This window comes from Mesoplodon mirus, assembly GCF_964341445.2.
Source record: "Mesoplodon mirus genome assembly, chromosome: 13".
Classification (NCBI taxonomy): domain Eukaryota; kingdom Metazoa; phylum Chordata; class Mammalia; order Artiodactyla; family Ziphiidae; genus Mesoplodon; species Mesoplodon mirus.
This window is the reverse complement of record NC_138989.1, coordinates 15,201,316-15,216,631: the sequence shown is the minus strand read 5'-3', so window position 1 is coordinate 15,216,631 and position 15,316 is coordinate 15,201,316. Positions and strand designations below refer to the sequence as shown.

At 46.2% G+C, this 15,316-nt stretch overlaps 1 protein-coding gene across 2 annotated transcripts in view; it reads left to right on the top strand.

Moving 5' to 3' along the window:
- The first annotated feature begins 4,974 nt into the window (after positions 1 to 4,974).
- PLBD2 (phospholipase B domain containing 2) overlaps positions 4,975 to 15,316 on the top strand; it is a 28,198-nt gene continuing 17,856 nt past the window's right edge. For both annotated transcript variants that reach the window (XM_082640946.1, XM_082640945.1), the window contains exon 1: positions 4,975 to 5,330. In XM_082640946.1, coding sequence (XP_082497072.1) covers positions 5,041 to 5,330 — 290 coding nt within the window. In that variant the 5' untranslated portion in view covers positions 4,975 to 5,040. The remainder of the gene's footprint in view (positions 5,331 to 15,316) is intronic.

Below are 15,316 nucleotides of genomic sequence, written 5' to 3'. Positions count from 1 at the left end.
CATTTTGGACTTAAAGAGAAGTTGCAAAGAATGCAATGAATTATTGTATATCCTTCACTCAGAGTCTCCAAATGTTACCATTTTACCGTATTTGCTTTCTTTCTCTCTCTCTCTCCAGTTGATTGGATGAGGCCCACCCTCATTATGGAAAGTAATCTGCTTTACTCAAAGTCTTCCAATTTAAATGTTAATCACATCTAAAAATACCTTCACAGCAACACCTCAACTGGTGTATAACCAAATATGGGGGCACTATAGCCAGGCCAAGGGAACACATAAAATTACCCATCCCAGCTATCAAGGTTCTTTCATCCTTCTGCTTTTCTGTCCTAGATGTGTTGATATTTCAGCCTTAGCATTGTCACCTCAAGGTTACAAGATGGCTGCTGAACTCCAGAAATCACAATCTCAGACAACAATACTGTCCAGATAAAAAAGGTCTTTTCTTTGCCCATCTCTCTCTTAATAGACAGTCTGGGAATAGACTGGAAGACAGTCTTCCCAGAATCCCTTAGCAGACTTCTCTCTATGTTTAATTGGCCAGAATAAGGTCACATGTCCACCTCTAGACCAATCACTGGAAAGGGGACACAGGATGCCAGAATTGGCTTAGACCAATCAAGACTCATCCCCTGACACCAAGTGGATTAATTTGGGTAGCAAGGGAAAATAGAGGAATTACTGCTGGGTAGGCAACCAACAGCGCTGGTGTGTACTTGATGCTCCTTAAACGCTGAGGAGTGAACCAATGGATGACTTAAACTTGGTAGAGGCAAGAGTTCGATAAAGCAAACCAAGTGTGTAGAGAGTTGGCTTGGGTCTCCTTTGCAGGCTTAGCTTTCATGGCTTGCCCAGTGCCCTTGACCATGAACAGGCTATCTGGGAGACCCTAGCTGGTCAGGTAGACAGGGCAGCCCAGTTGCAGAGGAAGAAGTGGCCACCACCAGCCTTTGTCCTCTCTGATGTGACAATCTGGCTCTGTCCCATGGCCTCCCAGCCTGGGCTCTGGCCAACCCTCTGACACCGGGACAGCCATCTGCTGTTCTAGAAGCTGACTCTGCAGGCGGGAGACCGTGGAGATTTCCCCAGCAGAGAGCGGGGGTGGAAGGAGAGAGGGAAGAGGAGGAGCTCTCAACCCCAAAGCTAACAGCCAGTAAGAGAGGTCAAGGGTGGGCTTCCCTGGTGGCGCAGTGGTTGAGAGTCCGCCTGCTGATGCAGGGGACACGGGTTTGTGCCCCGGTCTGGGAAGATCCCACATGCCACGGAGCAGCTGGGGCCCATGAGCCATGGCCGCTGAGCCTGCGTGTCCGGAGCCTGTGCTCCGCAACGGGAGAGGCCACAACAGTGAGAGGCCCACATACCGCTAAAAAAAAAAAAAAAAAGAGGTCAAGGGTATCCTGAAATGGGTTGGAAAATTCAATCCTCATTTATAGGATACTTTCCAAGCCTTTTCACATTTATCGTCTTAAGTATCCCCACAGGCAAGGGAGACAGATATCATTCTTCTCATTATATGGATGAGGCTCTGGAGGTCCAGAAAGTCAAAAAGCCTTGCCCAAGGCCACTGTATGCATTTCCTATTGCTGCTGTAACAAATGACCACAGACTTAGTGGCTTTAAACAATACAAATTTATCTTACAGTTCAGAAGGTCAGAAATCCTAAAGTCAAGGTGTTGGCAGGACTGCGTTCATTCTGAAGTCTTCAAGGGAGAGTCTGTTTCTGTGCCTTTTCCAGCTTCTAAAGGCCACTGTGTTCCTTGGCTTGTGGCCCCTTCCTCCATCTTCAAGGCCAGCAGTGTAGCATCTTCCAATCACACCGCCTTTCCTCACTCTGACTTCCTGCCTCCCTCTTCTAAGGACGCTTGCGATTACATTGGGCCCACCATCTGGATAATCCAGGACAATCTCCTCATGTCAAGGTCCTTAACTTAATCACATCTGCAAAGTTCTTTTTGCCATGTGCGGTAACATATTTGTCACTTGTGGAGATCAGGATGTGGACATCTTTGGAAAGACATTATTCAACTTATCGTAGTTACTCAGCTGAGGAGAGACTGAGAACTTCTGATCCCCTACATTGCTCCTTTGCCCTTCTCCTCAGCAGTTTCACTGTGGCTGCAGTCACTGACAGATCCTGTTTGTGCCTTGCACACCCCAGTGGCAGCCTTTCAGTGGATCCTGCATTTGCCATTTTTAGGTAAGGAATGAACACATGGGCCCTGGAGTCTGGTTGTCTGAGTTGAAATCCTAGCTTCCACTCTTCCTAGTTGTGTGATGTTGGGCAAGTTACTTTACTTTTTTGTAGCTCTGCTTTCTCATCTGTAAAATGGGGATGATGAATAATAGATACCTGTTCCCTAGGTGTGGAGTATGAGGATTAAATGATTTAATGAATGTTGAGTGCTCAGAACAATGTCTGGTTCATAATAACTTCAGTACATGTTAGCTCACTTTTTTGTTTTTAATTGAAGGCATGACAGCCCATCATTTACTCTCTACCAGTGTGCTTTGCTCTCTTCTAACTTTGGAGTCTGAAGGTGTCAGGGTATTTAATGCCAGCCGCCGCAACAGACAAACCTGGAATCACAGTGGCTAAACACACTAATCTTTGACTTATCACTACTTTGAAATCATGATAGTTATTCGACTGGAGTCTTCATTTCAGCCAATGCCCAAGGGCTGGGCTAATCAATGGGGACCTTGGGGGCTGTAGCTGAGGGGTTTCTATGTCTGCCAGGCTCTCGGGTGGGATTGTAACCCCTGATGGTGAGGTTCTTTCTCTGGGACTGGGATCATTACAGCTGCAGTGAGGGTCACCTGGCCCAAGTTGGGGTAGGAGGCTGCTGCTCGGGTTCAGGGATCAGCTGGGAGTATTCTGGAGGTTTCTTATCACTCAAGGAGAATCTTTTTGTTCTTGATGACCCATGGCCATTTGAACATTTTCTCCATGCAGGCTGAGATCCACAGTGGTTCACTAGCTTCCAAAGCCAGGTTTATAGGAGTCCATATAGCTAAGAAATTAAATGCTTAGAATTCAGAGGCAAAGAGGCCCAGGGTAGAATCCCATCAGCCTACTTACTTGCTGCAGGCCCTTTTGAGGCTTGAAGGAGACAAGACACTTATCTCTCAACATCCTTCCCATCTCCCACAAACTACTGCCCTGCAAATCAAGGCCTCCCAGTGCTATGGCCACCAAACCCACTCCCCTGCCCCCAGCCCAACACCACTATCCTTTTCTCTTATGGTAAACGAAGTGAGCATTTTCCATGTTTAAAGCTCTTTTTTTTTTTTTTTTTTTTTTTTTCCGGTACGCAGGCCTCTCACTGTTGTGGCCTCTCCCGTTGCGGAGCACAGGCTCCAGACGCGCAGGCTCAGCGGCCATGGATCATGGGCCCAGCCGCTCCGTGGCATGTGGGATCCTCCCGGACCGGGGCACGAGCCCGTGCCCCCTGCATCCGCAGGCCGACTCTCAACCACTGCGCCACCAGGGAAGCCCCTAAAGATCATTTTAACATCTTTTTTCATGAAATGTCCGTTCATAGTTTTCGTCCATTTTTCTATCTGGTTTTCACATTTTCCCCTCAAATTTAAAGGGTTATTCATATATTAGTGAGAATGGCCCTTTATCCATGATACATGTTATAAATATCTTCTCCCAGTTTGTCACTTGTCTTTTGACTTCGCAAGTTTTATGTAGTCAAATGTACTAATCTTTTATTGCATTTGAGTTTTGAGTCATAGTTAGAGGCCTTTTTTTTTTTTTTTTTTTTTTTTACGATACGCGGGCCTCTCACTGTTGTGGCCCCTCCCGTTGCGGAGCACAGGCTCAGGACGCGCAGGTTCAGCGGCCATGGCTCACGGGCCCAGCCGCTCCGTGGCATGTGGGATCTTCCCAGACCGGGGCACGAACCCCTGTCCCCTGCATCGGCAGGCGGACTCTCAACCACTGCGCCCCCAGGGAAGCCCCTAGAGGCCTTTTTTTCCCACACACAAGTTATGGAGGAATTCACCCATACATATACTTCTAGGAATTGCAGTTTCATTTTTTACATCTAGATGCTCATCATTTAGGAGTTTATTCTTTTTTTTTAAATAAATTTATTTATTTATTTTTGGCTGCGTTGGGTTTTCGTTGCTGCACGCGGGCTTTCTCTAGTTGCGGCGAGTGGGGACTATTCTTCGTTGTGGTGCGCGGGCTTCTCATTGCGGTGGCTTCTCTTGTTGTGGAGCACTGGCTCTATGTGCGTGGGCTTCGGTAGTTGTGGCTCGCAGGCTCTAGAGCACAGGCTCAGTAGTTGTGGCGCACGGGCTTAAGTTGCTCTGCGGCACGTGGGATCTTCCTAGACTAGGGCTCGAACCCATGTCCCCTGCATTGGCAGGCGGATTCTTAACCACTGCACCACCCAGGGAAGTCCCAGGAGTTTATTCTTCTGTGTTGTGTGAGCAGTGGATACTGGGTCAAAAGAAAAGAAAAACAGAGAAAGTATTTTTGGGATAACTGGTAAAATTCGAATAAAGACCCTGTATTAGACAACAGTATTAAGTAAATGGTAAATTTCCTGAGTGGTACTGTGGTTATGAAGGATAGTGTCTTTTCTCTTATGTGACCACCTGCAGTTTTTAGGGTTGATGCGACACTATGTCTTCAATTAACTCTCAAATGGTTGAACAAAATTACATATAAGTATGAAGAGACACTTAATAAAATGTGACAAAATATTAGCAATTGATGACAGGCATATGGATATTTATTATACTTTACTATTCTTGCAACTTTTCTTGAGGTTCAAACTTTTGAAAAATAAAAAGCCCGGAGGAAGGGTGCCACTGCAAGATTTGAGTAGGCTGACGAGGGCGCCGGGCCCCTTTAAGATGGCCCCGTCCCTTACGTCCCGCCCCAGGCCCCGCCCACCCGGAAGGGCTCGGCCCAAGCCCCGCCCCTCCACCGCCTACCTCCTTTTCCAGCCAGCCCTGGTCCAGCCCTCCGCAGCGGAGTGTAGTCACGTGAGCCGGGCTGCGGCGCCCCGCTCCGCACCGTCATGGTGGACCCGATGTATGGATCCACGGGCGGCCGCCTGGCCCGGGCGCTGACGCGGGCGCTGGCGCTGGCCCTGGTGCTGGCTCTGCTGGTCGGGCTGTTCCTGAGCGGCCTGACCGGCGCGATCCCGACCCCGAGGGGTCACCGGGGACCGGGGAGGCCGGTCCCACCCGCCTCCCGCTGCCGTTCGGTGCTCCTGGACCCTGAGACGGGCCAGCTGCGCCTGCTAGATGGCCGCCACCCTGACGCCGTGGCCTGGGCCAACCTTACCAACGCCATCCGCGAGACCGGGTAAGGGTTGGCCCCATCTCGCGCGGACCAGCCGGGGGAGGGAGTTGCGTGGGCGCCGGACCTCGCCTGCCCCTAGGACCAGCCTCTTGCGGTGACAGAGTCCCATCCTTGTCTCCCTGGGGGTCAGTGTCCCACCTCTGAGGCTGCTGCACCGTAGTTGGGTGGGGCTGATGCAGCATTCCTCAGCTCATGGGGAGGAGAAATTCTCACTTCCTTGGTTTTAGCTTACCCCATGGGTGCCAGCCCCCCTGCCTTCTTTCCAGAACCAGAGCAGCAGGACTGAGCTTGGATTCCAGGCCAGTCTGAAAACAGAGCGTCCCTAAATTCACAAAGACCCAGACTGTATCATTGCTTGGCTTCTGCTCCTTGCTTCCCTCCTCTCTCCTGGTCCAGGGGAAAGTCGCTTGGCCAGATACTTAGTATGGAGCCAAGCACTCCACCTTTGGCAGTCACCGTCACTATCCTTATCACCGGGACCCAGGCTGTCATTCTGTTGTATGGTTCTTACCTAACTCCTCTGCCTGTCTGGGCTCTCATTTCCCCATCTGTGGCCTGGATTTTGATGATGTGCTCTGGCTGGGTAGTTGGGTGGTGCCGCTCTCAGGTCTTGTACCAGGGCTGGTGTCCATTCATTCATTCACTCACCTGGTGCTCTTGGCTATGGGGACACAGAGCTGAGGGGGTCCCCATTCAGTCAGGGAGACGGTGCCAGGAGGGAAAATCCTGGGAGTGGGGAACATCTGCCTCAAAGCCTTGTCAGCAAGGCCCAGACCCTGGATCCACGCTGTGCTGGGGAATCTTGGGGAACCCTGTGTCCCCCCCACCTCCTCCCCCACCTGAACTATCCCATCCTGGAGTCATCCGAGTGCTTAGAATACGTTACCCACTCCAGCAGGCATGGCTTCTCCCACTGCTGCCCCCATCCATTTGGCTGGCTTGCATTCATTTCTGCAGGTGTTGGGGAGACATAGGACACTGTGGACACCCCCGTTCTGGTGCTTTGTGGCACTTGGGAGTATATTAGATAGACCAGAGATTGTGGGGAGAGGACTTGCTGCAGACACAGGAGCTGGGTGCAGCTAATCTGGGAAGGCTCCCAGGGAGAGGAAGCCACAGAGTGGGCTGGCGTCTGTGGAGGGAATCAGAACTCTGTGGCGACGTGACTCTGGAATCTGGTGACCCAGTCTCTGCTGACTCATATGTTTTGGGCCCCTGCTTAGCAGAGCTAAGAGAGATGACAATCTCTGGATGCTAGTGAGCAGGCACAGAGGTAAGGCTCAGCATGGGGAGGGGGCTTTGGCCCCAGCAGTTCCCCGCTAGGCTGTGTTGCTGTCAATTATGGAAAACAGAGAAGTGGGGAGAGGGCTCCCCTGCTTGTGCTGGATGGAAAGTTCTTCCAGGCTCAGCTCTGGCGCTGTGTGACCTTGGGCAAATCACTTCATCTCTCTGAGCCTGTTTCCTTCCTGAAGGTGGGGCTCGAAGTGAAATTCGGGGGATCACAGAAAGCACCTCTGTTTATTTACTAAAGGAAGGAGTGAATGAAAGAGAAAGGGGCGCGTGTCTTCTGCCCCCACTTTGCAGGTGGGGAAACTGAGAAGTGAGCCTGGTCTCTTCCACACTTCTTGCTCTCACTTCACTGTTCCAGCAGCTTTTCTGTCCAGTCTGCCCCTTTCCCTGTGGGTTTGACAGCACTTGGGACTATGATGTAGGGGAAACTGTATGGGAAGCCCCCAATTTATAAGCAGGGATACGGAGGCCCTCAAAGACACCCTGTTGAGAACTCAGGAGTGAGATGTAAGAAAGACATCTGGGGTGTCCTGGCGCCCGAGCAGCAAAATTGCTGATTTGCAGGTGACTGTCTTATTTTTTGGAGGGTGGAAATCATGGTTTGACTCTTCTGTTCACCTAGAATTGGGATCCTTCCTCCTTTCTGGCTCCCAGATTTCACCAGATCCTGGGATTGTCAGGATAACTTGCACGTTTCCTTCCCCCATAATCTTTCCTCTTACTTGTGCTGTATCTGACTCTGGACTGACACTCCCCATGGAGCCTGAAACATTTAGGATTTAATGCTAGGGGATCAGAGATGCACCCAGAAGCAGCGCCTGTGCCAGCCTGGCTCTGGTCTTGGTCCTGGGGAGACCGAACCCTCCAACCTTACCTTTTCCTCCTTTTCTGACCTGATGCCCCCCAACCAGCTGATTGACCTAAATAGCCTTCAAGTTGGGAGAGGAAGTGAATACCAATGGAACTAACCTATTAGGAAACTGGGAAACAACCCAAATCTACCACCAACAGGCAGAAACCCAGCCTAGTAAAATGGATAAATATCACCCAACTGTTTCTTTTTTTTTCTTTTTTTAATCTATTCTTTTTGTATTTAATTTAATTTATTTTTTTATACAGCAGGTTCTTATTAGTCATCCATTTTATACACATCAGTGTATACATGTCAATCCCAATCTCACAGTTCATCCCAGCCCCCCACCCCCCTGCCGCTTTCCCCCCTTGGTGTCCATACGTTTCTTCTCTACATCTGTGTCTCAATTTCTGCCCTGCAAAACGGTTCATCTGTACCATTTTTCTAGGTTCCACATATATGCATTAATATACGATATTTGTTTTTCTCTTTCTGACTTACTTCACTCTGTATGACAGTCTCTAGATCCATCCACGTCTCTACAAATGACCCAATTTCATTTCTTTTTATGGCTGAGTAATATTCCATTGTATATATGTACCACATCTTCTTTATCCATTCGTCTGTCTATGGGCATTTAGGTTGCTTCCATGTCCTGGCTATTGTAAATAGTGCTGCAATGAATATCGGAGTGCATGTGTCTTTTTGAATTATGGTTTTCTCTGGGTATATGCCCAGTAGTGGGATTGCTGGGTCATATGGTAGTTCTATTTTTAGTTTTTTAAGGAACCTCCATACTGTTCTCCATAGTGGCTATATCAATTTACATTCCCACCAACAGTGCAGGAGGGTTCCCTTTTCTCCACACCCTCTCCAGCATTTGTTGTTTGTAGATTTTCTGATGATGGCCATTCTGACTGGTGTGAGGTGATACCTCATTGTAGTTTTGATGTGCATTTCTCTAATAATTAGTGATGTTGTACAGCTTTTCATGTGCTTCTTGGCCATCTGTATGCCTCCCTTGGAGAAATGTCTATTTAGGTCTTCTGCCCATTTTTGGATTGGGTTGTTTGTTTTTTTAATACTGAGCTGCATGAGCTGTTTTTATATTTTGGAGATTAATCCTTTGTCTGTTGACTCGTTTGCAAATATTTTCTCCCATTCTGAGGGTTGTCTTTTCGTCTTGTTTATGGTTTCCTTTGCTGTGCAAAAGCTTTGAAGTTTCATTAGGTCCCGTTTGTTTACTTTTGTTTCTATTTCCATTACTCTAGGAGGTGGATCAAAAAAGTTCTTGCTGTGATTTATGTCAAAGAGTGTTCTTCCTATGTTTTCCTCTAAGAGTTTTATAGTGTCCGGTCTTACATTTAGGTCTCAAATCCATTTTGAGTTTATTTTTGTGTATGGTGTTAGGGAGTGTTCTAATTTCATTCTTTTACATGTAGCTGTCCAGTTTTCCCAGCACCACTTATTAAGGAGACTGTCTTTTCTCCATTGTATATCCTTGCCTCCTTTGTCATAGACTAGTTGACCATAGGTGTGTGGGTTTATCTCTGGGCTTTCTATCTTGTTCCATTGATCTATATTTCTATTTTTATGCCAGTACCATATTGTCTTGATGACTGTAGCTTTGTAGTATAGTCTGAAGTCAGGGAGTCTGATTCCTCCAGCTCTGCTTTTTTCCCTCAAGACTGCTTTGGCTATTTGGGGTCTTTTGTGTCTCCATATAAATTTTAGGATTTTTTGTTCTAGTTCTGTAAAAAATGCCATTGGTAATTTGATAGGGATTGCACTGGATCTGTAGATTGCTTTGGGTAGTATAGTCATTTTCACAATATTGATTCTTCTAATCCAAGAACATGGTATATCTCTCCATCTGTTGGTATCATCTTTAATTTATTTCATCAGTGTCTTATAGTTTTCTGCATACAGGTCTTTTGTTTCCCTAGGTAGGTTTATTCCTAGGTATTTTATTCTTTTTGTTGCAATGGTAAATGGGAGTGTTTCCATAATTTCTCTTTCAGATTTTTCATCATTAGTATATAGGAATGCAGGAGATATCTGTGCATTAATTTTGTATCCTGCAACTTTACCAAATTCACTGATTAGCTCTAGTAGTTTTCTGGTGGCATCTTTAGCGTTCTCTATGTATAGTATGATGTCATCTGCAAACAGTGACAGTTTTACTTCTTCTTTTCCAAGTTGTATTCCTTTTATTTCTTTTTCTTCTCTGATTGCTGTGGCTAGGACTTCCAAAATTATGTTGAATAATAGTGGTGAGAGTGGACATCCTTGTCTTGTTCCTGATCTTAGAGGAAATGCTTTCAGTTTTTCACCATTGAGAATGATGTTTGCTGTGGGTTTGTCGTATATGGCCTTTATTATGTTGAGGTAGGTTCCCTCTATGCCCACTTTCTGGAGAGTTTTTATCATAAATGGGTGTTGAATTTTGTCAAAAGCTTTTCCTGCACCTATTGAGATGATCATATGGTTTTTATTCTTCAGTTTGTTAATAGGATGTATCACATTGATTGATTTGCGTATGTTGAAGAATCCTTGCATCCTTGGGATAAATCCCACTTGATCATGGTGTATGATCCTTTTAATGTGTTGTTGGATTCTGTTTGCTAATATTTTGTTGGGGATTTTTGCATCTATATTCATCAGTGATATTGGTCTGTAATTTTCTTTTTTTGTAGTATCTTTGTCTGGTTTTGGAATCAGGGTGATGGTGGCCTCATAGAATGAGTTTGGGAGTGTTCCTTCCTCTGCAATTTTTGGAAGAGTTTGAGAAGGATGGGTGTTAGCTCTTCTCTTCTCTCTTTAATTTTTTAAAAAAATTTTTATTGGAGTATAGCTGATTTACAATGTTGTATTAGTTTCAGGCGTACAGCAAAGTGAATCAGTTATACATATATCTACATTTTTTTTTTTTAGATTCTTCTCCCACGTAGCCCATTACAGAGTATTGAGTAGAGTTCCCTGTGCTATACAGCAGGTTCTTATTAGTTATCCAACTGTTTCTTTGAAAAGTCACAAAAGATAAACTTACACCATCAAGAATGGAAAAGGAGTGATAGCCACAGATGAGGTGGTACATCTCACATAGTAGCGGGTGTCCAGGGCACACTATACACTGAAGGGACAATGATGGTGAGGGGGGATTTGTGACCCCTTGCTTATCTCACAAGAATGGTCTGGCTTTTCCCAAACATGGCCTCTTCATTAGATCCTGGAGTCATCTCAGAGGTATTAGCTGTCCCTGACATAAAACCACAGTGTGGCCCATACACTTTCCAGAAAAAAAAAAAAAAAAGATTGGGGAAATGGATTCAGTGCAGCCAACTTTTTATTTTTGCCAGACAAGTGCACTAAAAACAAACCAGAACAATATTTATTGATCTCTGCCCATTTCATCTAATAAAAGATCAGCTATTTTAGAACCAAACAAGCAGGAAGGACATGATCTCTGAATCAAGAACAGTCTAATGGGGACATTTTGCTTTAGAAACACATTCTTTCCAGTGGTTTGTTTTTTTGTTTTGTTTTGGCCAGGGACTGGGGTAGAGTCTCTCAAAGTTGTCAGCCAGCACAGCAGTGAGGGATTCCAGAATCCATTTGCTGATGTCCAAGCCTTCCCGTTTTACAGATGGGGAAGCTGAGGCTGGGAGAGTGTGGAGATGTGGTATGAGGCAGGGTTTCAGGCTTAACATCAGAGAGATCTAGGTTCAGATCTCTGCCCGGACACTTCCTACAGGTGGCTGTCGGCAGCTGCCTCACCCCCCGAGATGAGGATGGCACCAGCCTTGTTGGGGCCTGGAAGAAAATCATTTGATTAGGGCTTAGGGCCCGAGGCAACAGAGGGATCCTCAGAGATCAGCCAGAGGGGCTCTAGCACTGAAATTCCCTCATGAATGGGAATCACTCTCTTTCCAAGGTATTCTGGAAAGATAGGCAGACACGTGCGTAGCCAGGTTTTCTGAGAACTCGAGCAAAGTGCACAAACCCCATCCAAACTGAATCACCCTAGTTGCCCTTTGGAATGAGGCGGTTCAGAGGGGAATGGAGAAGGCACTCTCTCCAACAAGGGCAGTGCCTAATTCCATATTTACAGTACTGTGGCCTGGCTGGGGGGGGTTGGGGGGGGAATTGTCACTCTCCACTCATCCTTTTCCTTTCTGTCCAGCTTGAAAGAGTCACACTGCTCTCTTTTAAACCTTTGTCATTATTACACAAAAATTACACAACTTTCCATGGTAAAAAAATTCTAGCAGTTTAGAAAGGTGAGGTGGAATGTGGAAGGTAAACTGCACTCCCCACTCTTTCTTTTTATATATAACCACTGTTAGTTCTTTCTTCTAGAATTTTCTATGCATAAACAGGCCTAAACATACATACATACATACATGTGTATATGTACTGGTATGTGTGTGCGTGTAATGTGTTTGTATTTGAGGTTATCCTGAGTCCACTGTTTGTCCTTCTCTAATCTTATTTTTTTAAAAAAAAAACGTTGTGTCTGACATCTCATCAGCACATGGCGGTCTGCCACATGGTTCTAGAAGCCCACCGCATATATGGATAGATGATTGTGTCAGGCCCCTAACGGATGTTTTCCTCAGCTCTTGTCAAAAATGCTGCTGTGAGCTCTATTTACAATAGCCAGGACATGGAAGCAACCGAAATGTCCATCAACAGATGAATGGATAAAGAAGATGTGGCACATATATACAACGGAATATTACTCAGCCATAAAAAGGAACAAAACTGAGTTATTTGTAGTGAGGTGGTTGGACCTAGAGGCTGTCATACACAGTGAAGTAAGTCAGAAAGAGAAAAACAAATACCGTATGCTAACACATATATATGGAATCTAAAAAAAGAAAGGGTCATGAAGAACCTAGGGGCAAGACGGGAATAAAGATGCAGACTTACTAGAGAATGGACTTGAGGACACGGGGAGGGGGAAGGGTAAGCTGGGATGAAGTGAGAGAGTGGCATGGACATATATACGCTACCAAATGTAAAACAGATAGCTAGTGGGAAGCAGCCGCATAGCACAGGGAGATCAGCTCGGTGCTTTGTGACCACCTAGAGGGGTGGGATGGGGGGGTGAGAGGGCGGGAGATGCAAGAGGGAAGAGATATGGGAACATATGTATATGTATAACTGATTCACTTTGTTATAAAGCAGAAACTAACACACCATTGTAAAGCAATTATACTCTAATAAAGATGTTAAAAATAAAAAATGCTGCTGTGAACAAGGATGCTCATACACATCCGTGAGGGCTGTGTGAGCACCAGTCACAGGGTGAGTTCCTAGCTGCTGCCTGTCTTCAGGGCCTCAGCACTGTGGCCTTGACTGAGCCTGCTCCCTGCAGAAGGAGAGCTTTTAAGCAGGCGCTGTCTGGAAGAAGGCCACTGGCCTCTCAGTTATAACCAGGACTTGGCATCTGAACAGCCTTTTTGGTTTTATGTAAGTTGTGTATGTTCTCCCTTGATTCCCCCGCTTTTTTTTTTTTTAAATCACAAGGGGAACTACATTCTGTACCCTGTTTTAAATTTCTTCCCATCACCAAGTCTACTGGATTGCTCCAAACCTCCCCTCTCAGGTTCATGATGAGACACATATTTAGTGAGTATAAAACATGAGTTCTCTTCTGGCACCTGCCATGGCAACCCTCTGAAGTGGGAATCGCTTTGCCCATTTTACAGGTGAGGAAACTGAGGCCCAGAGAGGTTAAGCAATTTGCCCAAAGGTACACAGTTGATAAGAGAGAGACCTGGGGATTCAAACGATGCCTGAGGGACCCACAATCCCAGACTCTCTTTGTCCTCCACTCTCCTTGAAATTTAAAACCTTTATTCTAGTCTCTTGTGTTTTTCTGTCCATATCTGTGGTTATATGTGAGTCATTAGCCGGAAGTTCATGGCTCTTAGATTTGTTTGATAAGAACTAACTCCTTCACCTTCAAGGACAAAACAATCCCCCACAAAACTCAGTTAAGGTAGAGGCTCAGAGCACATCACGCTCTGTGATGTTAGTCTCAGCTCTGTTGGGCAAGTGACTTCACCTCTCTGAGCCTCGGGTCCCACAACTGTAAATTGGGAGAATCAAACTCATGTCATAGGGTCTTTGGGAGAATTTAGAGAGAAAAGTAGATATGTGATGTGCTTAGCACTGGGGGCTATTGTTATCCACCATAGCAGGGCCTCATTACCAGTCCCCACAGGTCCATTTTATCTTGTAGCTCAAGTTCTTTGCTTTGGAACTTTCAGAGCTCAGGCTTCCTTCTTTTACTTTCCCTCTCCTCCCCCCCCACCCCCCTTCTCCCTGCAAGCTCCTACTTAAACTTCAAAACCTGGAGCAGCTGTCACCTCTTCTGTGAAGCCTTCCTAGATTTTACTCAGTAGCAGCAGGAGCGTACCTCCTCAGGGTACTTTATTCCTTTTCTCGTCATAGCAGTTACATATATTCATTCTTTTTTTTTTTTTTTTTTTTTTTTTTTGTGGTATGCGGGCCTCTCACTGTTGTGGCCTCTCCCGTTGCGGAGCACAGGCTCCGGATGCGCAGGCCCAGCGGCCATGGCTCACGGGCCCAGCCGCTCCGCGGCATATGGGATCCTCCCAGACCGGGGCACGAACCCGTATCCCCTGCATCGGCAGGCGGACTCTCAACCACTGCGCCACCAGGGAGGCCCTATATTCATTCTTGTATACCCTCGGTGTCTGGCACCCAGTAGGTGCTCAAAGAAGCTTGAGTGCCAAAACTATTGGGTGTGAGTATTTTGATAGTCATTTCCTCTCCTGTGTCTTCTCTAGGGCAGAGCTGTGCCTGTCCTGGAGCTCTTTGGTGACTTTTTAGCCAAATTCCTGTGCGACAGTCCTGGCTGAGCCTGGCTCTCCGTGTTGTGTAGCCTCTTCAAGGTCTCATTAGTGTCTTCTGTTGCCCTCATTTTCTTAATAGAAATTGACTTCACAAGTGTTTTCCTTAGTTACAGAAGTCACTTGGGTGAATATTCTTTGTGTACTTGGAGCGAGGATGAAATCCAGACCCATAAAGGAAAGGCTGATAGGACAAAACTGAAAACTACCATATGGCAAAAACAAAAGCAAAAATAAATTAAAATACAGGTACTTTCAATATTAGTGACAAGCCAAGGGCTAATATGTATATAGAGAATTTCACCAACCAATAAGAAAAGGCGATGGGAATTCCCTGGTGGTCTAGTGGTTAGGATTTGGTGCTTTCACAGCCGTGGCCAAGGTTCAATCCCTGGTTGGGGAACTGAGATCCCGCAAGCCATGGTGCAGCCAAAAAATAATAATAAGAAGAAGATGAAAAAAACCACGGTAGAGAAAAATGAGTAAAGGACATGAACCAAAGAACTATAAATGACCAATAAGAAATAAGAAAATATATGTAGCTTAACTCATTAAAGGATTATAATTACGTGATTGAATTTTTCAACTGTCACCTTAGTAAGGATGAGAAAGATTGATTTTAAGCAGGGACGTGCACAGACAGGAGTTTGTATGTTGTAGAAATGCAGTATATACCCCAGGCATCACCTGGGAGCTAGTCAGAAATACAGAGTCTTGGGCTTTACCCCAGACCTCCTGATCAGAATCTGCTTCCTGGGAGCCAGCCTGCCTGGAATTGAATCCTAGCTTTGCCCTTCTTAGCTCTGTGACCTTTGGTGTGTGTTATCAGCTAGTATTGGGCAACAGTGCTGTATAACAAACTGCCCCCAAACTCAGCAGCTTGGAACGACAACCGTTTATGCTCATGGATCCTTGGAGCAGTTGGGGCAGCGCTGCTTCATGCTGTAGTTCTGCAGACCTGG